At 41.8% G+C, this 26,640-nt stretch overlaps 1 protein-coding gene across 2 annotated transcripts in view; it reads left to right on the forward strand.

The window, feature by feature from the left end:
- CREB3L2 (cAMP responsive element binding protein 3 like 2) overlaps positions 1–24,179 on the forward strand; it is a 73,224-nt gene extending 49,045 nt beyond the window's left edge. Inside the window, exons 3-12 of one of the 2 annotated variants that reach the window (XM_042837744.1) lie at positions 4,953–5,119; positions 6,456–6,543; positions 8,328–8,509; positions 9,165–9,311; positions 11,003–11,061; positions 12,481–12,549; positions 20,146–20,245; positions 21,244–21,370; positions 22,060–22,285; positions 23,180–24,179. In XM_042837744.1, the coding sequence (XP_042693678.1) occupies positions 4,953–5,119; positions 6,456–6,543; positions 8,328–8,509; positions 9,165–9,311; positions 11,003–11,061; positions 12,481–12,549; positions 20,146–20,245; positions 21,244–21,370; positions 22,060–22,285; positions 23,180–23,255 (1,241 nt within the window). In that variant the 3' untranslated portion in view covers positions 23,256–24,179. The remainder of the gene's footprint in view (positions 1–4,952; positions 5,120–6,455; positions 6,544–8,327; positions 8,510–9,164; positions 9,312–11,002; positions 11,062–12,480; positions 12,550–20,145; positions 20,246–21,243; positions 21,371–22,059; positions 22,286–23,179) is intronic. The other variant, XM_042837745.1, reaches the window with a different exon arrangement.
- The last annotated feature ends 2,461 nt before the right edge of the window (positions 24,180–26,640 follow it).

A 26,640-nucleotide genomic window follows, 5' to 3' on the forward strand; every position in this document is an offset into this window, starting at 1 on the left:
CTTTCTTTTCTTATCCCTGAATGACATGCAACATATTTTGTCTCAACTTGGTAGTACACCGTTGCTTTATTGGTATCCATCTAGAAGGGCATTTTCTCAGTCTATTGTTTTGGTCTCTGTCTTACTAGTTCACTTGTGCCTCTTGGATCATGTTGGATATAATGATGAGTATTTACCTTCAATTTCTAGACCCCAGTCACCTACTGTTTCCACAGCATGACTCACTAGGTTTCGAGAAGACCTCCTTTCTCCTCTGGTACATCTCTTGAGCCATCCTCCATTGCCCTTTCATTTCGAGATTTCATGTGCAACTCTGTGCTTGTTCTCGTCCTTCCATGAAACCTTTGCCATGGTTCTTCAGGCACCTCCACCAGAAATAATGATGTCTCAAAAGGTGTACCATGCCTGTATTACCAGTGTTTCGTAGTCTGTTCAGTTTTTCCCCATGTGCCTAAATTTATCTTGTTTTTTGCAGTTTTCTCAAGGAGTTTTGGCAAGTAATTCTCCCTTGTTCTGCTAGATCAGGGCTTGGCAGAGCAGATGAAGCTTCTAGGAGTTGTTATAGGAATAAACTAATAATGATTTTCAGGTAATGTCAACCAAATGTGCTCAGGAAGTGGAGAAAGGAGAGAGGAAAATGTCCTTGAAGATCTGAGGAGAGATTAGCGGTGGATTAAGAATGCATCAAAAGAAAGTGCCTCGTTACACAATGCCAACTGTGATAATGAATGTGTAATAAGGGCTTGGGAAAATCAGGAAGAGGGGGATGTGAGGGTGGAATTTGACCAGTGCATTGCTCCATCCCTTCTTTTCAGAGAGCTGATCATCTGGAATGACAGCTGTCACCATGCTTAAAAGGCAATGTCAAAGACCAGACAAATGCAGTTCTTCAAAGTTATCTCAGTGTTAAATGCACCATGTTGCTATCTCTGAAAACCTGTGAGTTGGTCAGAATAGCTTTAGTGCCTGGAATAACTTGGAGCAGTTGGTGCGGAGCTGAGCGGTGATGGCGGGGTGTCAGGTCAGGCAGCATGCTTAGGTCCCAGCGGAGGAGAGTGATGGGCTGATGGCCAGCATCCTTGTGATGAATCCAGGGATTAGAAATGATAAAGATCACAAAGCAAAGTCTTAGAGGCTGTGCCCTGTTTCCCTGGGCACCCACGGCTAGGCTACTCTTCCACTTGCATGGTAACACAAATCTCAAAGTGCAGGGCTAATTAGATGGTTCACTGATAACTCTCATTTATACATAACGTTCTCTCCCACAGGGAGTCTAAAGTAGCTTGCAACTGCTAGTACTGCCACAGTGCAGCTTGAACCAGAGGTGAGAGAGACAGCAAGTGTATAGCACCCTACTGGGGAGGCTTTGGAAGAAGTTATCCAAAGAAACGTTTGAAAGTTGCATTTACCAAGGGATAATGGATTTCCAGGCAAAGCTACCACTCTGGTGTTCTATCTGAATGGTCCACACAGAGCAAATAGGGTGGGGTGCACTCACCCACTGACCAGTGATTGCTGTCAGCGGAATGGCACTAAGGATAAGGAAAAGGCTGAGGTTCTCAGTGGCTTCTTTAGATCTGACTTTAAAAGTCAGATCAGTTATCCTTGGGGTAGTCTACCCGCTGACCAGGAAGCTTGGTATGGGGAGCAGAACAAACCCCCTACAATTCAGATGGAAACAGTTAGAGACCTACTACTCTACCTAAGCGTGCTCAGAGAGCTGGCAGAGGAGACAGCCAAGCCGCTTTTCTGCTTTCTATCAGTGTTCCTGGTCCTCCAGAGGACTGGAGGTTTTCCAGTATGACTTCCATCTACAGAAAAGTTTGTAAGGAGGATCTGGGGAACTACAGGCCCGTTGGCTTGATCTTGGTGCCAGAGGAGGTTATGGAACAGATCATCTTGAGTGAGATCACATGGCATGTGTAGGACAACCAGGGATCAGGCCCAGCCAGCATGGGTTCATGAAAGGCAGGTCCTGTTTAACCAGCCTGATCTTCTATGATCAAGTGACCCTCTGGATGGATTAGGGAAAGGCTGTCAACACAGTCTACATAGACTTCAGCAAAGTCTTCGACACCATCTCCCACGGTGTTCTCCTAGAAAAGCTGACAGCCTGTGGCTTGAACAAGTACACTCTTTGCTAGATAAAGAACTGGCAGAAGGGCTGGGTGCAGGGTGGAGGTGAAAACATTTAAACATTTAAATACAGCTGGCAATCCATCGGGAGTGGTGTTCCCCAGGGGTTGGTACTGGGGCCTGTCCTATTTAGTGTCGTTGTTGATGACCTGGACAAGGGATTGAGTGCACCCTCAGTAATTTTGCAGATGACATCAAGTTGGGTGCAAATGTGGATCTGCCTGAGGGTAGGAAGGCCCTACAGAGGGATCTGCACAGGCTGGATAGCTGGGCTGAGGACAATGGGATGAAGTTAATGTGACCAATTGCCAGGTCCCACACTTTGGACACTACCCCAGGCAATTGTATAGGGTTGGGGCAGAGTGGCTGGAAGAAATGTACCTGGGGGTGTTGGTTGATGCTTAGCTGAGTGTGGGCCAGCACTGTGCCCAGGTGGCCAAGAGGGCTGATGGCATCCTGGCTTGTATCAGAAATAGTGTTGCCAGCAGGAGCAGCAAAATGATCATCCCTCTGTACTCAGCTCTGTTCAGGACACACCTGGAATACTGTGTTCAGTTTTAGGCTCTTCGCTACAAGATGTCCAGAGAAGGGCAATAAAGCTGTGAGGGGTCTGGAGCACAAGTCTTGTACTAAGCAGCTGGGTGAACTGAGTTTGTTCAGTCTGAAGAAGAGGAGGCTCAGTGAAGACCTCATCACTCCCTACAACCTGAAAGGAGGTTGTGGCAAGGTGGGGGTCAACATCTTCTCCCATGTAACTAGTGATAGGACAAGGGGGAACAGCTGTTCTTGAGGAAGTTCAGGTTGGATATTAGGAACAATTTTTTCTCCAGAATTGGAGAGAGGTGGTGAAGTCACTATCCCTGGAGGTGTTCAAGAAACGTTTAGATGTTGTACTAAGAGACATGGTTTAGTCTGGAAATACTGGAGGTTGGTGGATGGTTGGACTAGGTGATCTTAGAGGTCTTTTGCAACTCTTCTGATTCTGAGATTCTATGGAATGACATTCTTGTGTTTATGAGACATGCAGACAGAGTGCAAAAAGAGCAGTGTCCCCTCTCCCAAGTTAATATTTAGACAACGCTAATGCTACCTGTTTTTTTGTTTGTTGTTGTTTTGTTAGTTTGTTTTTCTTTTCATAAATACTTCCATTTTCATTGTTCTGTGTTTCCTGGAAAGCTTTGGGACTAAGCACTTCAAGCAATTTAAGTACAGTGTTTAGCCCTTGCCTTACCATTCACTTTCTTGGCGGAGTTTGGCTTGCTGTTCTAGAGCATCTGATTACAGGATACATATTTTCAGTTTTAATTCCTTGGTGTGTCTTTTCTCAAATTACCTCTTTCCTTGCCAATGGTGGAGGTGAGGTCCACCACAAAGTAATGACTAGCACTGGCCACGTGCATTCTTCTCCCTTCTTGCAGTCGCTCAGCCCCCACCAAGCGCCTGTGTGCCAGATGCCTGTGTGGTCTTAATAGTAGCTGAGACAAACACAGAGGCTCTCAGACCGCTCTTATTTTTGTTACCTGCCTGCAGCTGGTGACATCCCACCAGCTCAATGTGTAGAGGCCTTATATCAGCTTCACAGACTGTTGGTGGCATAGCCACAGTGCCCTGAAAACTCCTAGCAGTTGATGCTGCGTCCAGATAGTTCAAAACTGTGTTGCCATGTCCTAACTGTACTTATCTATGTGTACGTGCTTGCTTGCTGCTTTAATTCCATATATGCAACAAATGCTGAATATAAAAGCAGGGAGGGCTTTGAAAGAGAGATCAACACCCTTTTCCTTTATGTATGTTTGTCCTTGCAATCCAACTGCTTGATTTATGGATTATGACCCTTGCAGCTGCTGGCAAGTTATGGCAGCGGACTGTGCTATGGTGCAGCAGTGAGGAGTAGTCTTCTCCAAGAGGAAAGAAGACCTTCTACGGAACGTTAGCTCTAGGAATGGGATTTTTTGAAGGTAGAATTGCAATTTTGCCAAAAATATATCTACATCTCTCTTCAAAGTGGCTTCCAGGAATACAAGTGGGAAGCAAGCAACTTACCACATCAACCTCCTTCTAGTTCTTGACAATTCAAGGCAAACCCTTTGGCTTTGTTCAGTGAAAGATGGCAGTAAGCTTTCTTTTTAAGAAGTTGGTCTCTGCAGCCAGTTCTGCCAACATGTGATGCACATTTCATTGCTGCCAGTCTAACTCTGCATTCTGTGCTGTGTCTCCCAAACGCTCTGGGGAGGAAATTAGCGTGATCACCATGGTACTGTTCTCCTGTGAAATCATCAAAGCCATTGTCCCCTTTTATACTTACTAAATGAATCCTTAGGGAAAAAGTCTTGAATTTGAAAGAGTGAAAAATCCTTTGTTCTTAGAAGTGTAATATCACCGCTCCAGGTATGTGATGACTGCGGGCAGCAGAAGGAGCAGAAGGCTGGCTAAGCAGTACTTCTACAAGAATGAATAAAATGGAGTCAACTTAAGTTAGGTGTGTAGGACATGGCTCCCTGGCTGCTCTATCCAACACTTGTTTAATCTTGTTTTGCTGGGTGCTAGCAGCTTTTGGCAGTATGCAGTGATTAGTGCTCTGTGTCTTTCTGCACTGCTCCTCTGTGTATCCTGGGGCTAGGATTAGGTTACAGCCCCGAAACAGCACAGTTGTCTGCATTGACTGAGAGGTGAATAGGAAGGGCAGAGTGGTGTTGATGGACTGAAATGTCTTCTGTGTTTGTTTCCCTTCTCTGGAGGAGGGATGACATTATTTTCATTTGTAGTCTCTCTGTCCCTGACCTAAACATGTGGTATCCAATTTCCTTCCCTGGCAGGTGACCTGGAAAATGAGGACTGGTGTCTGGGTTCAGAACTGACTCCAGCAGCAATAAAGACTGAGCCAGCGTTGTGCGAGACGTCAGGCCTTGCTCCCTCTGTCAGTCTCACTGTCTCTGCCATGTCGCTGGATGGGGAACAAGCTGAGCTGCATACTGATGTCCTGGTACTTGCAGACTTTCTCTTCTTCTCTTTGTGCAGTTAGATATAGATTCTCCTAGAACACTGCCTCCTCTGTGCCAAAGGTGTCATTCAGGTTTCTCATCAAGGTCTCTGCTTTACCATTTTCTAATGCTTGCTGGTATCCCACTACTGCTGTAGAGTTTGTGTTTCAAAACTCATATATGCATCTTTATGTCTTACTGGCTGGATGCAGTTTTCTTTTAGGACAGACAATGCAAATGCCTGGAGCTGATGCTTTTAAAAATTATTTAAACAGTCTCAAGTGAACCGGGCACAGCTGAAGTGACTCATTTGTACTGTGGAGTCTGTAACAAGCTAGGAGTTCCATAATGACTTGCCTTAGCACTGCTGTGTCTTCCCCTAATCAGAATGAGACCCCATGACTGAAGAGTTTTCCTTTTTGCCTGCTAAATCACTTTTTGCCAGGTCTGTCAAGCTCTGACACTTTGAGGTGCTGCTGCTTCCATACCAACTTGCCGAGTAAGAACAATTTATGATGCCCTTCTCCCATACCTGGAGCAGCCAGGGGGCATTCATGAGGGCTTAGTTTGACTGTGATTGAATTCAGGAGTTTGAATGGCAGCAGCTGATGGTTCCCCTTCAGTGGAGGAACTAACTGGTGGCTCACTACTATTGCACAAATTAATTACATTGTTTTTCTGGGAGAGATTTTGGCCACATTGAGCATGTTGAGGTGCCAGACTGACTTCCTTAAACCTAGGATTGTAGAATTCAGGCAGACTGGACAGCAGTTTGGCAGCCTGGTGAGCCAGCCTTGTCAACAAGCAAGTCAGATGTCCTCTAAATATAATTCAGCCACAGCCATCTCTATTACAGTTCCTCTGCATGGTGAAATGAACTTGGGGTCAATAACACAGTGCTCAGCATCTCACTCCTAGATGACAGTGGTTTCAGATGGGTTCTGCCTGCTGCCAGGAGCATTGCTGACTGCTCAAACTGGCTATGTAGTCCAACAGATCCTAGTGGCAGCTCTGTTGCTATGAGAAGTAATTTGAGTGGGTTGCTTGCTATCTTTCAGTCTGAGATGTCATCTCTGAGGCATAATCTTTTATTTAACTAAATACAGTAATAAAAAACACCACAGCAGGAATAGTCAGGGCAACATTTTCTGTAGCCTGGCTGGGCAGCGTTTTCTGTAGCCTGGCTAAGCAGAACTGTGTGAAGCAGTTAAAGCTTTGCCTGCAGCAGAGTAGGAGAGGGAAATCTCTCCATTTATGGAATATTCATCCTTGTATCCTTCAATTAAGATCTGAAGATGTGTGCTTTGGGTTTTCATGCTCTTAATTTCTCTTTTCTAGATGAAACCACTGAGCCAGAAAGCTCTTCCAGAGATTAAATTGGAGCCTCATGAAGTGGATCAGTTTCTGAATCTCTCTTCTAAGGAAGGTCTGTTAATTGTCTATCTAGTATGCAAGGGAAATGACCAGAATGCACAATGAGTGTACTTTACCCTGATTAAATATTTGGCTTCCTTGTTTGCCATGTTAATCCTTATGCTGAAGCTGATGCCTTCCAGGGATTTGAATAAGACTGCTAAAAAGCCAATCTTTCTGACCTATTTATGTAGATTTTTTTTTAATTTGTTTTTGTTTTGCTCATCACAAAAAAAATTATCCCTATTTTGTCTGTGACTGTTAACAATTACGCAGTTGCTGGAGGGAGCTTGAATCTCCTTAACGTAACAAGATTATTTAGGTTAGAAGAGATCTTAGAAAAGAAGATTTCTCTTCTAGCCTAAGATGGGACTTAACAAGGCATACAAAACAAGTACAAGAGAAAACTTCACTATTTTAAATCTCTTTGCCTTGAGCTGCAAAAGAAAGCATGTGAGTTTATATTAAATTAAGTTAGAAGCATTTGAACATTTGAACATTTGTTTCAGTTCAGGTCTGAGAACCACCAGGGTCCCTTTGTACTATATAAATTAAGCAGTAGGAAGAGTGATGATCCCTTCACTTAGTGTAAAACACAGCTTTATGGCACATAATCTATTGACCTAAGAAAAGTTTGAAAGAGCCAAATACTGAAATTTAAGAAGATAACTGCATCTCAGTTAGGAACGCTTGATATTCTGTTAGTGAATTCATTTATGTAGATAAATAGGACTGCTCTAGGAAGGGATGCAACTGACTTAGCAGCTAGGACAAAGGGAGTTTATATTTTAACCTAAAATGTAGATGAAGTTGCTTGATTTGTGAGCTTAAGGAACTTACTGTCTTACAGGAGAAAGCAACTGCTAGAGTTAAGATGCTAGCCCACAAGAGCTCGTGTATAATGACTTCTGTTACTTTTTCTCCCTTCATCCTCCACCACTTGATTTTTTCAACTCAAATTTGTAAAACCTAGAAGAGTCCAGTCCTCTATCTTCCAACTGTAATTGCTATAAATTTACTTAAAACAAAACAAAACACCCCACAAAAAAACGGATGTCCAAAACAGCCATAGTTAGTTGCTCATGTAATCTGAGTAGCTGAGACATTGTGCTCTTTCTCTTGATCCTGTCCCATTTGGTCAGCTTGCCAGTTGTAGCACAGGTTCTCTTGACTGCCAGAGCAGTGCAAGTTTGCTTATGGCTGTGGATAGCAAAATGTTGAGAGAGATTCCTGGGGTTGATTCTTTTGCTGCTCCTGGTCCAATAAAGCCTTCGCTGTCAGGAGGTTGTCATTACCAACCAGTTGTGTCAGAGCAGACCCTTAGGGGATAGAATTTCTCTTTCCTTAACATATTATATGAACATTATCTTCTCTTGAAAAGTACTGGCAATGTGTTAAATCCATAGCAAGGCTGGGAAAGACTTGTTTTTGGAGAGAAGGCATGCCGGCTCAGAGCCCTCTCTGTTAATGTGGTTTCCGAAGCAGGGTATTGATGCTGGAGGCTAATACTTAAATCTCAAGGCTTTTGGAGGTGTGGAAGTGTAGGCAGAAATGACTGGAGCAGATGAGCATAGCCTTGTTTTGTCAGTTGGACCTAAAGATAGCTGCTGTGTTTCATTCCTCCTTTAGAGGCCTGCATGCTCTGAAGGTCTTCCAAATTGCCACATTTGCTTGATCCATCATTTAGCAAAGGGTCCAAGTCCTGGAAACTGGGTGGTGACTGAATCAGTGGCTCTGGTGAAGGCTTATGTTAGCACTCCAACCCTTACGTTGTTGTATTTCTCTCTTGCTATGCAGCAGTTGATCCCCTGCATTTGCCTCCAACCCCTCCCAGCAGTCATGGCAGTGACTCTGAGGGAGGGCAGAGCCCAGCTAGATCTCTCCCTCCTTCAAGCCCAATTCAGCTGCAAGCCGCAGCTAAAGTGGCATCACGCACAGCTTCAGCACTCTCCAATTCCCCTCTCCTGACTGCACCACATGTAAGTTGAGCTGTTTTTTTATTTAACATGTCAGTTGTTTTTTTCTGTTTTTTTTTTTTTTTTTTTTGTGTGTGTGTGTTTTTGTTTGTTTTTCTTTTTTTGCTTTTAAATTACTGTTTTTTGCCATACATTTGCTAATTTCTGTTGTTCTTTGAATGAACCCAGCTCTGATCAAAACTGCATATCCAGTAATTCTTGTTCATTTGTCTATCCTGTTCCCACAGGGAATGACGTGTGCCTCTCTAACTGAGGCAAGGTTGAGCACATTTATGAGGTTTCTTCCAGTCTGGATTGTGTTTTACATTAGGACCCAGCCCTACTGGGTTAATTTGTCCCTAATACATCTACATCTGTCCTCTTGTTGCTATGTCTTGGAAATCAAGTGGTGATTTTTAGGGAGGGATTTTCAGCACTGCTTCTCATTTGTCTCTTTCCCTGCTTGAGCCAGGAGAAGCTTTACTGGTGGCCTCAGTATGTTCAGAGCTGGGCTGAAAGCATCTCAGTCTCTAAATGGAAGCTATGTAAACAGTCTTTACCCTCCATTCCTTCCAGTTGCAAGAGACTGCTGAGTTAGTGTGCAGAGACTCTGTTCCCTAACACCTTTTCTCTGGGTCTGTGTGCACTGTGTTACATTTCTTCATTCTGTGACTTGCAGAAATTGCAGGGGACTGGCCCACTCATCCTGACAGAGGAGGAGAAGAGGACACTGATAGCAGAGGGGTACCCAATCCCTACCAAACTGCCCCTGACAAAAGCAGAGGAGAAGGTGCTGAAGAAAATCCGCAGAAAAATAAAGAACAAGGTAAATAATGTTCATTTAGCATCTTTGCTGGGTAATTCCTACTCAGCCTTCATTTAAAAATGTTGCAGTGTTTCAGTAGCAATGACCCCTAGTACTGCTGAATGCTGTAAGATGTCTTTTAACAAAGTATTTTTCTCTGTTCCTAAACACATCCATCACACTGTGACAGTGCCTCTGTCTAGGTATTTACCTGAACACTTAAACAATGGGGTATTTAGCAAGCAGGGTATCAAGTTGCTGTTGCCTGCCTCCATTTTTAAAACTGTTTGATCCTTTCCCTTATGGATAGGCAAAGACTTGCGTGTTCTTTCCATAGTGTTGAAGGTGTTCTTTTCCATAGTTTCATGTTTTAAAGTCTGACTTTGTATTTCCTTGCCCTAGTCTTCTGATCACAGAATCAGACCTTAACTTTTAAATGAATAGTTGACAACAAGGCTGTGAAAAGCCCTGCAAGTCTTCTCTTTCTCCCCAAATGGCAAAGAGTTAGTGGAGGGAAGCATTTTTTCAGACTTAGCCAACTCACTCATTCTGGAGAATATTAGCACAGCTTTGAAGGCTGATGCATTCTGTTACTGGTTTTGCTGACAGAGACGTAAAGTTGCCCACACTGAATTGAAATGTGGTCTAATTTTTTTTTTTTTTTTTCCCCCCAAAATTGTAAAGTTTCCTTGCACATTTTGTCATGGACGTTATTAGAGACATTCATACAGGGGGAAATTGCTAGAGGCCTTTTGGTTGAACTCCCTGCTCTGAATGCAGAGTAAGCTTAGATCGAGTTACTAAATGGCTTGTCCAGTCATGTTTTGTTGTTCGAGTGATGGGTCCCCAGCTTCTCTAGGCAACCTGATCCATATGAGGCTGCTTTTCTGGATAAAAAATAAAATACAATCCTAATGTTTAATTGGAATTTCTTTTGTTGCAACTTGTATTTAATGTTCTTGTCATTTTGCTGTATACCTCTGAGAAGGTTGACTTAATCTTTGCTACAGCAATAGGATTCCCTCCTTACCTTTATCTTTTAAAATCTGAACAAACCCGGATTTCTTTGCCTCTGTTGATACACCATGTGCTCCAGCATAGTTATTGTAGCAGAGGCTATCCTCTGGACTTGCTCCAATATGTCTGAAGTATTTATTTCAAGGTCCCAAACTTCATGTAGTTCTCAACTGTGGTCTTGCAGGTGCTGAGTAGATGGGAAGAGATACTTCTCATAATCTACTGGCTACACTCTTGTAACATAGCTCAGCTCTGGTTGACGTTCTTTTTTATGGGGGCGTATTGCTGACTTATGTTTCACTATTGTCTATCAGAATCCTCAAGTCTTTTTCTGCAAAACTGTTTTCCAGCGTATGCATGGGTTTTTCTTTGACCAGAAGCAAGACTTTTTCCTGGCATTGTCTTTTAGTATTTGTGCTAGGATATTCTCTGCAGATGAATCTGATTTGCTTTTTAAGGTTAATTTTCTAAGAGCAGCGAGTGATCTTTTTGTACTACTGAGAGGAGCTGTCTTGCTTCAGGATGTGGAAATGGACCAAGACAGTGCCTTGCTTGCCAAGAATAGGAATGAGAACAGCACTGAAGCTTGAATCTAATAATGTCAGGCCTTTTTACTAGTTTATTAATTCATCTTTGCTGCTTTTTTTTTTTTTTTTCTTTTCAAATATTTGGTGTTTTGCTTCCCTTTTCCTTAGATCTCTGCCCAGGAAAGTAGAAGAAAAAAGAAAGAATACATGGACAGCCTGGAAAAAAAGTAAGCCAGCCCCCTTCCTGTTTCAAATGGGCCAATAGCACTGTTTGGTGAAACGGGACGGGATCCATGCTGGGACTGTTGATGCTGGGACTGTTTTGTGCAAAAGTTCCAGCTGCCATCTCGTGGTTGTGACTGAGAAAAGGCCCTTCTTTAGTCTGCTTGTACTTTTGCTGAGATGCTGCGTGCAAGGTGGTGCATGTTGATGGCTATGCCTGCCACCAACACAAAGCTAATGTGCTGGCAAAGACCTTAAACCTCAAGGAAGACAAGACCTATCTACTATTAGCCTTCAACTCGGGCAAATGTGCTAGTCTAGTGGATAGGCATTGCCCATGGAAAAGTAGGGTTAGAGTGAATATAGTCTATCTTCTGGTACAGATGTAGACAGAAATAGGAAGTAAGTGAGCCAAGACTTCCTGGGAGAATAAGCAGGGCTCAGAGAAAGAACGTGTGACCAGTTGCCTTCCTTTAGCAGGAAAAGGCCAATCCTTAAATCACTATAAATCACTAACTGAGGTTAGTGATTTACATCCCGGTTTAATCTTTCTTGTAAGAAAGAAGTATTTGGTATTTTTCTTATGCACTTCACCAGATAGATCTGCTAAAACCCATGCATGATTTTTTGTGATACCCTCAAGGTAATTTCCTTATGTTCAAATGTCTTTATGAATGAGCCTTGGTTTCTCAGAGTCAGACTCGTGTGAAATTCTAGCATATTTGTGCAGATTGGGAAGCATTTCCCTTTCCCTTTTTCCTTACATAGCTACTCAAGGTGGTCATACGTGTCTTATAGGAGTTCCATATTTTTATTTTAACTTCTTGTGTAGCAGGTCATATGATAATATCCTTTAGTTTAGGTGGGTTTCCTGGAACAGTGAAGAAACGAGTGTTCTTTTGGAAATAAATCTTCTGGCTTATTAGCCTCTGTAAGCATGAAAGTCAAGGATGTGATTTCAGAAGCATGGCATTTGTTGAATTAGTTAGTGTGGTACCTAACAATGAAATGCACACATAGAACACTCTTGCACAAAGTAATTGCTAACAACATAATCAGAGCATATTCAGTAACATTTAAAGTATCTGTCTTGTGGTCTGATGCACAGAGAAAGTCATAGCAGGGTCTTCCTTATTGCTATTTCAAGGAGTAAAAAGTCGTTACAGACCACCCTGAATAAACTGGACCTAGTGGGGTATAGTTGACCAGCATAGACAGATGTTCTATAGCTAGTAGCATCTATTGCAGTGCCTGCAACACCATGAAGCAGGATTGAATATTATGACTGAATTTAGTTGGCATAGCTTTTTCATTAGGTGTAGGAAAAATCATAGAGCTCACTGTGAAAGTAGATTTGGGTTGTTTTACAAGTTTTTGAATGTAAAAAACAGACATTTATTAATCTTTCCTTGTGTTGTCTCCAGAGTTGAGAACTGTTCAAACGAAAACAGCGAGCTACGTAAGAAGGTTGAAGTCCTGGAAAGTACTAACAGGTACAGTATGAAGGGAATAGAAAAAAAATAAAAATTAGATGAGCATGACAGTAAAAAAGTTAAATCCAGAAATTAAGACATCAGTTGAAATGTGAAGAATAGCTGTATCTGATCTGGTTAATATCAAAGAAAGATGATGGAGAGTGGTTATTGTGACTGTGCAGTGAGATGTAAGACATAGGGGCTTTGATGTCAGCTCTTAAAATGTCTTCCTAGCCTGTGGTGTGTTTCCCTTTTATTACCCTTCTTTGTGTTCTTCTTTTACACAAGGAAACATGGTTACTGATAACAAACAAAAAAGTGCAACTCTCCAAATTGTCCTTTGTCAGTGAAAGTCTGCTTTGACAGAAGGCCTTGACCTGGAACATGGCACTTTGAGACCTTAATTGCTTAGTTGCTCTGAGTCAATGTTAGTTTATTCTGGACTGTTAGATATTACTGCAATTGTTGAACGCTGTTCTGATTATCTGACACACTATTAATATCTTTCACTTTAGGAAATACAACTTCCTTTGTAAGGATAACCAGTTTCTCATTTCTTCATTTCTGAAGAAAGTGGTGTCTCAGTGGTAACTTTTTCAAGAGATGTATAGCAGAAAATTATCTATAGCTGAGCTTTGAATTGGATATTAGCCAAGAGTGGAGTGTTAGTCATGGCTTGTGCTCAGTGTGTTCTCTAATGAACACAAATTCCAAAGAGTAGGTACTAGATGAGCCCACTGTTAATACCTTTTGCTTAGAGGCATTTGAAATGATGGTCGCATACAGCCACTGAACATGATGGTAGCAGTGAAGTGTGGGAGAAAGCTGGATTTTATAGGTAAGACCCACAGTCATGAAAAATGGCCCTAAAGGTTGTCTGGCAGCCAATGTATTGCTAATTGAGTGGCATGTGTTGTTTCTAATCTCTGGATCCGATCTCTAATTTCATGGAGCGAGACCCTCTAGCACTGTAATTTGCTAGAGAGTGTCTCCCACACACTGCTCATGCATGCAGACATCTGCTGCTTGTTTGAAGGGAGCCAATCCATTTCTGTCCCTCCTGTATCTTCCTGCAGGGTTTTATGTAAAAGAGCTAGGAGTTGTTCTGTAGGTGTTGAGTAGAGTTGTCTCTCTCAGAATCTGTTCCAGGAGGTACTGAAAACAACTGCTATATGGAAGAGTGCAGCTGTGAATGACCACTCGGGGAAAACCTGTTCTCAAGCCTTAAATTTTCTCCTCAGTTTGGCTAAATTTGGTCAACTTTTTACATCTCTTGAGCAGGTGAAGATACAGTCATGAGAACTGCTCTGTTAATATTTCTCAGTTTTTTAGGCAGGGCCTTTAGCATCTTCTTTGTTATTTTATTATCTTAATAGCCTAATGCTAACTGCTTTAAAATTATTTAGCTGTCTGTGTGATATTATCCCTCATACTCAGAACGTATGCAATGAGTTATATCGTTTACTTTCCTATGCAAGAGCACTGATAGTAATCTGCAGTGTCCTGCAGAGAAGCAGTTGTTCCTGACTGTGTGCACAAAAATTCTTGTATCTCACGATGATGCTGGTTTGGGTATTTAGATACAAACTGTACCTAAAAACTGCTAAGGCTGCAAATTTGAGTACTGAAAAATTTGTTGAAGTTCCTGCTTTCATCAAACCTGAATTATGTAACACCAAATTGTCGTGTTTTGTTTTGTTTTTGTTTGGATTGGTTTGTTTTGCTTTGGAGATCTCACCCCAAAGAGCCACTTTCTCTGGTTTAGTTTGTGGCTGTGTTAACTTGTTCAGAGAATGGTTCCAGACCCTTTTTTGATGTGCGTCAGTTGCTTTCTACAGTGAATTCAAAATGACTGGTTTCCTCATTGGTACAGAGCATTGATGTGTCATTCAGAAGCTATGCAAATGTTTCAGCATCCTGTGACTGGTGCTTCCATCTCGTACTTAGGCAGGGATCAAAGCTCGTGAAGAAGTGAAGGTCACATTGTGCTGTGTCAGTTTATTCTTGGATGCTCAAATTTAAACACTTAGGACCTTGTTTTTCTAAGTTCCTATCACACAGTCATGCACACATATAACTTACTTAATATGCCCAAAGCATGGACCCAGTTGACTTCAGCTGCAGCTTTGAGCATTTAATGCAGTAAAAAAAATGAAGAGTTCTTTTAAGGCTTCATTTAAAAGTAGATCTACAAGCATTATAGCTGCCTTTTATTTGCAGAAAATCGGAAGACTTGAGAAAGGTAACAGGAAAATAACACTGATTACATATGGAAATGCTCATACATTCAGTGTGGATGAAGCCAAAGTTGTACTGTTGGTTTTTTTTTTTTTTAATGTTGTTGGAAAATTGGGCTGTAGCTGCTCACTTAAAAGTTTATGCACATGTATGTGCAGTCAGTGTTATGTTCTTATAGTCTGGCTGGAGCTGAGAGGAACTGACAGGCAATGCCCTAAATATATAACTATTAAACAGCAGAGTTTTCCTTCTGTATCTGCAACCAGTATTTCAGAACATGTTGTTATTCTATATATAGAACAAATTTTACACTGATACATACCTAGGACCTCAGGGAAACCCTACTTACGTTTTGAAGTCTGGCTCCAAACCATGGAAGCACTGCAATTTTTTCTGCTAAAAGAGTAACATGAAAAATTTTAGAAGAACCTTCCCTGAGAGACTGCCTTAGCCTGAAATTCTGGATCTGAAAAGATTTGATGTAAAAGGTGCAAATGTGGTCCAAAAAAATCGCATCCAAAAGTATCTTCTTTGCCTTTCATATATCTTAAAAGGAAGGCAGGAGTCTGGGGATCAAGATGCAGGGGAGTTTTTAATTCTCATTAATGTGAGTGGGTGTCTGCAACATTTTTGGCTTCTTCAGGATTAGAACACTAGCATATGTTTCCTCTCCTAATTTAAGTGACTCAGTCTCTTACAAGAAACCCATCCAAGTTTCTTCCTAAGGAGTTTTCTCAAAACTACAGGAACACATTATTACATGTGTGTTTGTTATGTCTTGTAGCCACAAGTGAGTCAGGAACTCATTGGCTTTGGGGCACTGCTGTCTTAGAAGGGTGTGAAAAAAAGCTGGCATCAAGACTTGAACTGACTTGTCTCCCTTGCCAGGAAGGCTTGATCCATTCATCTGGTGACACTGGGACTTCACAGAAACTGCCATTAGTGTAGGCTTTGATTGTGCTCTATGACACCAGTGTTGTCCAGCTGGGAGCAATGACTATTTGGGCTAAAGACAGTATTGAAACACCAGGTATTGTGTGTGTGATGTATGAGAAGTACCTTTGTTTTTCACTTCTATTAAATCTGTAGTTATAAATATATCGATGGCCACTTTTCTTTTGGTAGGAAGAAATAGGTAAAAATAGGAATTAGCATGTGATTGAGAGTGTAAATATTGTTGAAATGCATGAATAATGCATGCAGGTAGCTGCTAGAGTTGCTCTGGTGAAGTAATGACTAGAAAGTTGTGCAGATACCCACTCTGACAAGTATCTCAAAGGCAGTGGCTTTGTAAATACAATTGGCATGGTTTTGCAGAGTTTCTGCTCCTGCTTAAGCCATTGTTGTAACTCCCAGTCAAACTGAATATTGTATCAGTCTGATCCACGAGGGTTTGTCAGCACCAAAACTGCCAGACTTCACTGGTTTACATGGCTGTTCCTTCATTTGAAGCTGATAAATCTATTTGACAAATCTTCTTCAAGAAGAGAAGGATCTGGATTTAAGTTACGATGAGACATCTTGCACTTCATACCACCTTCATAACAGCTGACCAAGGTTGGCAGCTCTGGAGCAACTTCTTGTTTTTCAAGCATCAGGACAATGTTTTTATGCTTAAGTGTCTGATGAAAAAAATAGTGGGTTTTCATGTTTATAATTCAAGTGAGAAAATTAGTGGATTTATTTGTTTTGCTTTGGAGTACTGTGATTTTGCAATGAGAACCTTACCTTTATAGGACAGGCAGAGGAGTAATTACGTGTAAAGCTGAAAGAAAAGAGAACATTTTTTCTCCTTTTAAAATCAAAGCTAAGTTTTTTTCCTCAAAATACTGCTTTGAGGAATAGTATATTGAGGAAGCCTTCCAGGTGACTAGGTCCTGTGGTGACAAATTTTCTCTGCTGACTGAAAACATCACTGGAAGCAAAGGGGAAGCATTGACTTGTTCCTTATTCTGGTAGTGAAAAGTGTCCTTTTAGAGAGGATTTTGTGAATGCACACATGAAAATAAGACATCATGGGCAGAGTGGATTTGCCGGGAGTGCTGGAAAAGAAGGCAGGAGTCTTCAGTTATTTTACAGCTTTCCTATGAGGTGCTTCTCTTGGCAGGGAAAAGCGCGAAAGCAAGTTCACACCTCCTGGGGAAGTGACCCTCTAATTGAATATCACTGGGAAATGTGTCAGACATAGTGAAAATAATCCCTGTAGGTACAAAGCCCCCTATGCATGCTGCTTTGGGATTGCATTTTCTCTTGCTAGGATTTAGCCACTGGCAGTGTGTTTCAATAAGAGCATCTTGGTCTTTCTACTGATACTGTTCTTCAGAGCAGAGAACTGCTCCAGAGAACTGTTCCTTACCTTCTCTTCTTAGTCCAGATCATTCCTGCAGTCATCCAGTAGCAATGAGAGCAGCTTGTGTGTGGGAAAGAACTCTTCACCTTGGAATCCAATCTTCCAGAATTTCCTCTTCATATAAAAAGAATGCTCTCATTTTGATGATGGCAGTGTAAACTGCCATCACATAATAAATATCTGAGCAAATAAACTTGCTTCTTGCTCTCACATCAGCTTTTGCTACGAGTTTGAAAAATGCCCCTGTAGCCTGTCATCTCCAACCACTGAGCCTGTGTCTGCTGAGAAGATCACAGAAGCTCTGTTCAAGCAACTTGGCAGAGAAAAACATTTTATGTGAATGTAGTTGGTCAGAAAGGTGAGAGATGTATCTTCTATGAATACCTGCAAAATTATGTTTTTCAAAATGAACCTTTTGGAATCAGTGCTCTGGGTCCACTCTTCCCAACAGGACTTTTTAATGGAACTCAAAATAGCAGAGATGAGCAAAATTACATGTTCTCTCTATTGATATTCTCACCATCCATTAGCTGTTTTCTTCCTTATGACTCCACAAAAAGTGGCAAGAGTGATCAACTTTTCAAGTTTGCAGCCCCCAAGCCGAGGAGGGAGCTCCTTCCTTCTCATGCCACACAGCTCTTCTCTGTCAAACCCAATGATCACAGAATCACAGAAACACCAACATTGGAAAAGACCTACAAGATCATCCAGTCCAACCATCCACCTATCACAATAGTTCTCACTAAACCATGTCCCTCAATACAACATCCCAACGTTCCTTGAACACTTCCAGGGTCGGTGACTCCACCACCTCCCTGGGCAGCCCATTCCAGCACCTGACCACTCTTTCAGAGAAGCAGTATTTCCTAATGTCCAGCCTAAATCTCCCCTGGTGCAGCTTGAAGCCATTCCCTCTAGTTCTATCCCTGGTTACATGAGAGAAGACAATGAGCCCCAGCTCACTACAACCTCCCTTCAGGTAGTTATAGAGAGCAATGAGGTCTCCCCTGAGCCTCCTCTTCTCCAGGCTGAACATTCCCAGCTCCTTCAGCTGCTCCTCATAAGTCCTGTGCTCCAGACCCCTCACCAGCTTTGTTGCCCTCCTTTGAACACGTTCCAGGGCCTAAATGTCTTTCTTGCAGTGAGGGGCCCAAAACTGGGCACAGTACTCAAAGTGTGGCCTCACCAGAGCTGAGTACAGGGGGACAATCACTGCCCTGTTCCTGCTGGCAACACCATTTCTGATGCAAACCAGGATGCCATTGGCCTTCTTGGCCTCCTGGGCACACTGCTGGCTCAGCACTGATCAGGCCTGTAATGGTTTGGGGGGGGATTTAGCCTTCCATAACAGCACGGAAATGACAATACATAGCTAGCATTGCTATGTAACGTGGCATATGGTGGGAATACTGTATGCAGTGTGTACTGTGCCATAAAATGAGATATCCTCTGTATGTAAATCTGTGTGATTCCTGAGCAGTGAAGTGGGTAGGAGGGAGAGACTTCCAAGAGATGTTAGCAGAGAGAAGGGTGTTAGAATGGTCTCACTGACATGATGGATGTTGTTTTCATCTCTTAATTTGTCTGTGGTCTATAGCAGTGAATGAAGGACTTAATTAGACACATCAATTTCTTTTTTTTTAATACTGATCTGCAGAATAAACTGGGTTCTCAAGAGCATGCAATACATCCTTCCTTAATAAGCTGGAAAGGATCTGCTGGCCCAGATAAATCTGTGCTGTGAGCATGCCTTGTGCTCATTTCAAAATGCAATCCTGAAGTCCTTGAATACATTAAACTCTAATTAGCAATGATCATTGATGATTAAAAAAGGTCTATAATAATAGGAAGACAAGTGTATATTGAGCCATAAAGGCACCTCTGGGTCTGTCCTACAATTAGCTTTTAGCAAGTTTGATCTTAAAATATTCCTTCTATTTTCTCTGACATCCTAACCTTGCCTCTTGTTCTAGAATTTGATGTCATGGTCTCCAAAATTGTTGCCTGGAGTTTTATGGGGGTTACCCTCAGAAATAGTGAGGCTTACATAAGAAGCAAAAAGTAGAATTGGAAACAGCAAAGTCAACGTCTTGATGTAACATTGCATGATATTTGGCTGTATCGAGGACAGGTGTTTGGGTTATTCCTTCTCTGTTATACAAAGTTCAAACGAAAGTAAAACGGAAACTCATGAAAACCCAATGCCGGTTATTCTTTGGGATCATCTCCCATTTAAATGGTAATATCCTGACTGTAGCCACTGATGATGCTATAGCAAAAGAAAATCAGCAATTGAGGCAGAAGAATACCTTCCTGGTCCATAACAGTTGACTCAAACCAGAAGAGAATTACTAGTGTGGTTGTTACCTCTAAAAAGCACAGTCAGAGTAGCTGCTTCAAGCCACTGTGGTTTTGTAAACTCCTGGAGGGTTTAGCAAATAGCAGTGAAGTACTTTATTTAGCAAATGCATTTATGGGAAATTAAGTCTGTGCTTTAAATCCCTTTCTTTAAAAAAGGTCCAATTCACTATACAGCGAGTTTTCAGAAAAAGGGTGTAGCAGTGTACTTCTACCACCAGTAACAGCAATTAGAAATTGCTTTTGAACCATTTCAAGTAACTGTGAAACTCCTGCTCAGTTCATGATACAGAATGAGGCTGTATAAGCAGTCACTCACTTGCACATAGAGCAATCCCTGTTGTTCACACATGTACTAGAATTTCCTAGAGAAAGTATGAAAATAGTTTTTTTATTTGTAAGAACTTTCTGAATAAGGTAAAGAAGTCATTGTTCGGGGATTTCAGCTGAGGGAAAAGCAAAAGATCTTTTTGAAAGATCCATTGCTAATCCATGCAAGAATTTTGTAAAAATTAAACTCATTCCTTACTTCTAATTTCAAGGGGAGGACTTTAGTCATCTGTATCTTACTGTAACTGCTAAAAGTATTATTGCCGGGTGTAGAATTTGAAGCAAAAACAAGTAGATCAGGACATCTGATGCTCACATCTGTTGTCTTTGCTTTCCAGAACACTTCTGCAGCAGCTGCAGAGACTCCAGGCCATGGTTGCTGGGAAGGTGTCCCGTTCATGTAAGGCAGCTAGCACACAGACAGGGACCTGTCTTATGGTGAGTACTCTCTAAAGCTGGGGATTGTAGAGGAGTGAGGTTCTCTTTCTACTGTTCAAAAGCACAGCTCCTGTTCTGCTAAGCCCCTCACTTACAAATTCTCAGGTTGGGATATTTCTCTTGATAGTTTAACAGTTCATTCTGAGGGAGGTGGGACTTGTGACTGGTGAAGGGAAGGCATTACATTCTGTTGGAGACTGTGCCCGTGTTTTTGCTGGGCTGCTGCAGTGCTAAAGGAAGCAGCTCTGCTCATCTGGGTGACCTGTTTTATTATTTCCTACATTTTTTTTAATTTAGAAATGGTGTCTAGTGCTGTAAAATGAAAATGAGGGTGCCCTTTGATTTTCAGATTTTAGATACCAGTAAAAATAAACTTTTAAATCTGAATAAAAATATGACTAAGGCTGTAAATCTGAGTCTGCTCTATTTCAGTAATGTCTGTCAGGATAAGAAGAGGGTTAGAATGAAGCTCTTCCTTCCTTACACCCAGCCAATAAGTTCCCTTTATGCTAGTGCTATAAATTGATGGAAATTATATTCAGGGCCTTTGCTGTTCTCATCGGCTGCCAGCCTCTCTGTCACTTTCAAGCAAGACTGGGGCCAGCAGCAGAAATAACCTTGGAAATTCCCAACAGTATCTGTAAAACACACATGCCAGTTGTGTCTGCTTTTCAGCTTTGGGAAGAAATAAGGCAAGAGGCCAAAATGATGTCAGACACTGAAAACAAACTCCAGCATTAAAGCATAGAATTTGTTCTTGTATCTGTGCCTTTGCTAAAAGGTGCTGTAGGTAGTGACAAAAATAGCCTCAAGTCACTTGTTTTGATAACGTATCAGATCTGCTTTGTGTCACTTTTTTGTTTTGATGCAGATGTGGCACTGAGGGACCTGGTTTAGCAGGCATGGTGGGGATGGGCTGATGGTTGGACAAGGTGATCCTAGTGGTCTTTTCCAAACTCCATGATTACCTAACCTCTTTCTCTTTTTCCCTGTGCCAGATGGTGGTGCTGTGCTTTGCAGTTGTTTTTGGCAGCTTTTCTCAGAGCTATGGACCATATCCTTCGGCTACAAAGATGGTGTTGCCCAGGCAGCATTCCTCACCAGAGTCCTACACAGACTCCATTGGTAAGCGACCACCACCAATGTCTTGTTTCTTGTTTAGTTGCTCTTCAGCACTTGATTTTCACCCACATCCCCAAAGCCCTCCCCAAGCACCTCTTGCTCTTCTGCTACTTAGGTGGCTGTATGTTGATATACTTGTGGTTTTCAGGTGATATCTTGGCAAGTTATGCTGATGGCATTGAACTTAATAAAGATCAGAAAAGCCTTCCCCCCCCCAGTTTGCTTTGTACTTCAGTTTGAAGCCTTTCTGTTTCTGTTTGAGGAACTAAAGAACTAGTCTTTAAAGGTAAAAGGTAGCAGGAGAGCTTGATTTCTGCTCCTTGCTACATCCTTGCTACTGTCAGTAAGTGCAACTATCAGCTGTTATTTCTTCTGCTAGTGTTATCTGAGTGTCTAAGGACTGAATGGGAAGCTTAGTAGTATGTAGCAGTTAAGAAGTGGTAGCATTAAATCTATATTATTAAAGTGATTACTTCATTTTGCTCTTGATCTCTGAAGAGTTCAGAACTTTTTTGATCCCTACTGAACCATTGCTGCAGTGTCTTCCCACAGCTATCAAACCACCAATTAATAGTGATGAAAAGACCTTTGCAGCTCTAGTTCTGCTCTGATGATTTCCTGAGATGATCAGGGCTGCACTCTTTGCCCAACCTGTTGCTCATCTCGGTTTTGCCTTCTGTCTTTGCATCCAGTGAGGTCACGGAGTCTGCTAATTTATGAAGAGCCTCACCAACTGGAGGAGTCGTCGAGCCCGATCTCATCTGCAGATCGAAACGACAGGCATGCAGACAGCACCAAGTATGCGGCGCTAGCTCTGGAAGCAGTGCCGGTGATGCAGCGGGATGATATCATGGAGTTCACAATAGCCAACGAGACACGGCTAGAGAAATCAGTGCTGCTGGGCTTACAGCAGCACAGGTGAGTGCGTGGTGGACTGCTTGTGAGTGAGACAGGTGTTTGAAGTCTCTGTCATGGAGGCCAGCAGTAAGATGGTGCTGTTCTGGGCACAGTGCAACTTGAAGTAACAGTTTGGCCTCTGTCTGAGGAGCTTATAGGCAAAGATACTGTCACCCTCTTTTGGAGAAGTGAAAATGTGTATGTATAATACTCTAGTAACAAAGCTACTGAACTCAGTGGTAGCCCCTATAAGCCTGTTAGTTTTGCCTCCTCCACTTCTTTAAGCACTTACGTGCACGTCCCCTAAAGGAGTAAGCTTTTGCCATTCGGGTGGAAGTGTGAGGCTGTGACTCATGGGGCTTTGTAAGAAGTTAGGGTGTGAAGAGCTTAAACTTCCCACAGCAGCAATCTTACTAATGCATGCTGTGGAAAGTTAGCAGGATTTGACTTAGAAAAAAAAACTTGTCAGGTTATCTGAACTACTTAACATGAAATTCTTTCATATTTTTTTTTTTTTTTATCATGGATTTATATTTGGGTCCTCTGCAAAGAAAGATTCACTGGTTGAATATATGAGTATGGTTTTTCTTCCACTGTACCTTTACTTGTCCTCAGGTCTTGGTCTCTGCTAACAAGCAATAGCAAACACACCAAACAGTTGGACTGTGTTTAGAGGAGTGCTTTTCAGAGGTCTAAGTTGAGTGATGTCATCCGAAGAATGCCTTCTGAACACTTATATCAGAGTTATACCAGGGCCAAAGAGATGACTAATTCAGTGTGTTATCATATCCAACTGACAAGTGCTGTTAAAATGCTGAGTGCCTTTTTTTGCATTAGCCAATTTGAGCAGGATGTGCACTTTTAAATATGACTGTTAGTGTTAACCTTTGTTGTTGCGTTTTTTTTTCCCTACAGAGTCAACTCTGAAATTGAAGGAAATGAAACACTGAAGATAATTGAAATAGATAGAAGAGTCAATGCCACCTCTTAAAAATAAAAAGGCCTTTTTTCTTGACTTCCCTCTTTCCCAGATACTTTCAACCAAAGTCCCCCTGACTTGTCATCCTTAGTGAACCAAAGCACAAAAGAGGGAGTTGACTAAATTCTGCATTGACTGGTGAGACTGTGACTGCAGATGGAATCTCTTGTCTTGTGACTCCCTTCCTTACTTCACACAATCCCTATATTTGCTTTTATTTCTTTCCTGTCTGGTAATACAAGGGCAGGGTTGAATTATGATTGCAGATGATATCAGCAGTGTGCTGATGATCGATCTGTGTATGTGTGCCACTGCTTGCATGTATACATCATCATCTGTGCATAAAGTCATTGGGTAGAAGAGTGGAATATGCAAAACTGATGGGAGCAAGTGGTTGATGGGTTTCTTGGGAGAAGGTAATTAAGAGAAATAGGAGAGGCAGTGTGATGCTGCTCGACTTTAGTCACGATTCTATGCTCACTGGTCTGTAGAACTTGAGCCTTTTTGGGAGGAGTGAGAAGCATATGTTTCATCTGCCTTTGAAAGCACAAGAATGGGCCCCAATACTATTTTGTTAACAGCACAGGCAGGAGAGGTATGGACAGTGACGGTGCTGAATCATCCTCCCCTACATCTTTGTCTCTTCTGCTCACCAGCCCCTATGTCATTTAGTGTAACAGGTTTCTGTTTGCACTGGAAGCAAACGTGGTAGGTATCCCTACTTCTTCTACCCTTATGGAATTCAAGCGAAGATCCATCACTGTCTTGTCACAATGTCTGGGACAAATGGAGTAATTTAACTGATTCTGTTTAGAAAGCAGGTTTTGTTAACTTCAGGCAGTGTTTTGGGTGGATGTTCCTTAGTCTGCTGAAGGCTAATCTGTTTAGTTCAGATCAATTCCTTCCCAATAAACTAAATCAATGTTAAGTCTTAAACCAGAAGTGCCTCCTGAGAGGACCGTATGGATTTTATTTATTGGCTTCTAGTTGCATTGATGGAATTTCTCATGTAGACCAAGTCTTGTTGTGTTCTCCTTTTTTTTTTTTTTTTTTTTTTTTTTGCCATTTTCCTGTTACTGTTGTAAATAGTATTTATTAGCTTTGCAAGATTTTGTTCAAGGACTTATATTGGATTAACCTCCCCTAACCCTGCAAGTCATCTTGGCAAGCTCTGAAATTGGACATGCAAATATCACAGAGCATCCCATTCCTTCCCTCTAAGCTTGAATTGCCTTAAAATAGTCATAGGCCTCCTCTTCTTCATGTGTCCTTTTCCAGAGATGAGATCTTAGATCAACTGTTTAGCCAAATAAAATGCATACAATTCAGGCCTGGAGGCAGTTAGGTGCTGTACTAACATACAGCAAGTCCCTGACCTGAGGAGTTGGTATGTAGGCAGCAGACAAGGCAAAAAAGGAATGAGGCAGGCACACAGGGAGGTGAAGTGACAGCCCCAAAGTGTAGTGGATGAACTAAAGAACCATATTCAAATCTGATCCTAGTCCAGTCCACTTTTTACTTTGCCGTGTTTCCTTCTTCTCCCATGTAGCTGTTGCCTAAGACTTGTCCTTCTATTGCCTTTCTCATGCCTTTGTCTGAGTTGTGCTTCTTGGAATTTGTCCTTGGATTGGCAAGCCAATTCTAGCTCCTGATTTGGGATTGCTCTTATTGCTACAGAATGGCACTCAGACTTCATTGAGGATGAATTTAATGTGAAAAATCTTAGTTCAGCAGACTAGCATAGCTATTTTACAGTTTAATGTAAGTCAATTTAAAAAAAGAAGCAACAAAACAATTTTATAGCTCTATTTTTTTCCCCTTGTGATAAATAAGGGAAAAACTAACTAACTTAGCCTTACAAGTAATTTTTTACTATGTACAGTAGTTATTTCCTGCAAGTATTCTATTTTGTAAAATATTGAATTTGTATTTTATTGTAGCAGCTGCCACACCTGCTCCTTTCTTGTTCTTCATTCTCTTCAGACTTTCTTTCTTTAGTGTCCTATTTGCTATCTGCTCTTAGGCCTAACTCAAAGCTCAAAGAAAGAAATGGAAAGAATTTGGTGGACAACAGTGGGCTTTGGTTTGCCCTCCCCCTTTTTCCCTCCGGGCCATTTTAAGAAGGTATTTCACCATAGTGAGAGTGAAATGTATGCCTGACTCTATAAGCTGATAGTGAGTGTTGGCGTACGGATGTACTTTTTACTTTATGTCCTATTCATCTATGCAAGTGCCTTTTTACTAATTTACCTTTGGTAGAAATGAGAGAAGAATGCCATCTTAGACCATTTTGCAAGAATTCCCTTCTTGGCATGGATCAGTGAACCTTTAGAGCTTCTTTCCCTTCACAACGATCCTGTTCAGTCCTCCACATCATTCCAGTACCCCACAATGGCTTTTGGATGTTTTTTTGAAGCCAGGCTTCACCTAAACAGCAAACACTACTAATTGGTGTCGCTGACAACATCACAAGGGAGATGGCTGTGTATTTCAGCCACATGAGGTCAGCAAAGAGTCACAGAATCATGGAATGGTTTGGGTTGGAAAGGACCTTTAAGATCATGTAGTTCCACCTCCCTGCTATAGGCAGGGACACCTCCCTCTAGACCAGGTTGCTCAGAGCCTCATCCAGCCTGGCCTTGAATGCCTCCATTAGCCTACATTATTTTAAATGGTGCTCCTTGAAATAGCATTAATCTAAGCAGGACAGCTATGTTGTCTCAGAGGTCGGAGGGGGCATTCACATCATCACTGGGCAACCTGTGCCAGTGTCTCAGCACCCTCATAGGAGTGTCAGGAGAAAGCTGGGGCTGACCATTTCGCTATGATGTAGCAGACCTACATAAGTGGGTAAGGTCATAGCTTAGAATGTTCTGTAAGTGGTATTTTGGTTTCAGAGCACCCACGGTTTGCCACTTCTGAGTGAAACTGAATACTTGAGGCTTCTGCAAAAAGGGCATCAAACTGTCAAGCACAGCGTTGCTTTTAATTGGGTTGCAGTTTGCACTGTGCATAAACAGAAGGCCAAGCTGCCTGAGCTTGTGCCCACTGCCAGCTAAATGGATCACCTCTCATTGCAGATACTGCTGACTTCATTGTATTGAAGTAAAAATTGAATTTTTTCCCAGTACTTGGAAGAGACAATTTTGCAATACCCAAGTAAACTCCTTCTCTGAGACCTCCTTCAGTAAACCCTATTGATGCTTTGCCTTCTTACTTGCTTAATTTGGACCTATCAATTCAAATCTTAACAGGAGATATTCATGTTTTCATCTGAAACATTTTAAACTGGTCATATTCAGGGTCAGACCCTGCTGAACTAATTCATCTGAACCAGTCTGGCAACATTGATTTTAACTGCTGAATAATATGCTTCTATAATCTTCACCTGTCTCAT

Source organism: Centrocercus urophasianus, unplaced genomic scaffold (assembly GCF_019232065.1).
Source record: "Centrocercus urophasianus isolate 14NV4802_14NV808 unplaced genomic scaffold, USGS_Curo_1.0 seq_73, whole genome shotgun sequence".
Taxonomy (NCBI): Eukaryota; Metazoa; Chordata; class Aves; order Galliformes; family Phasianidae; genus Centrocercus; species Centrocercus urophasianus.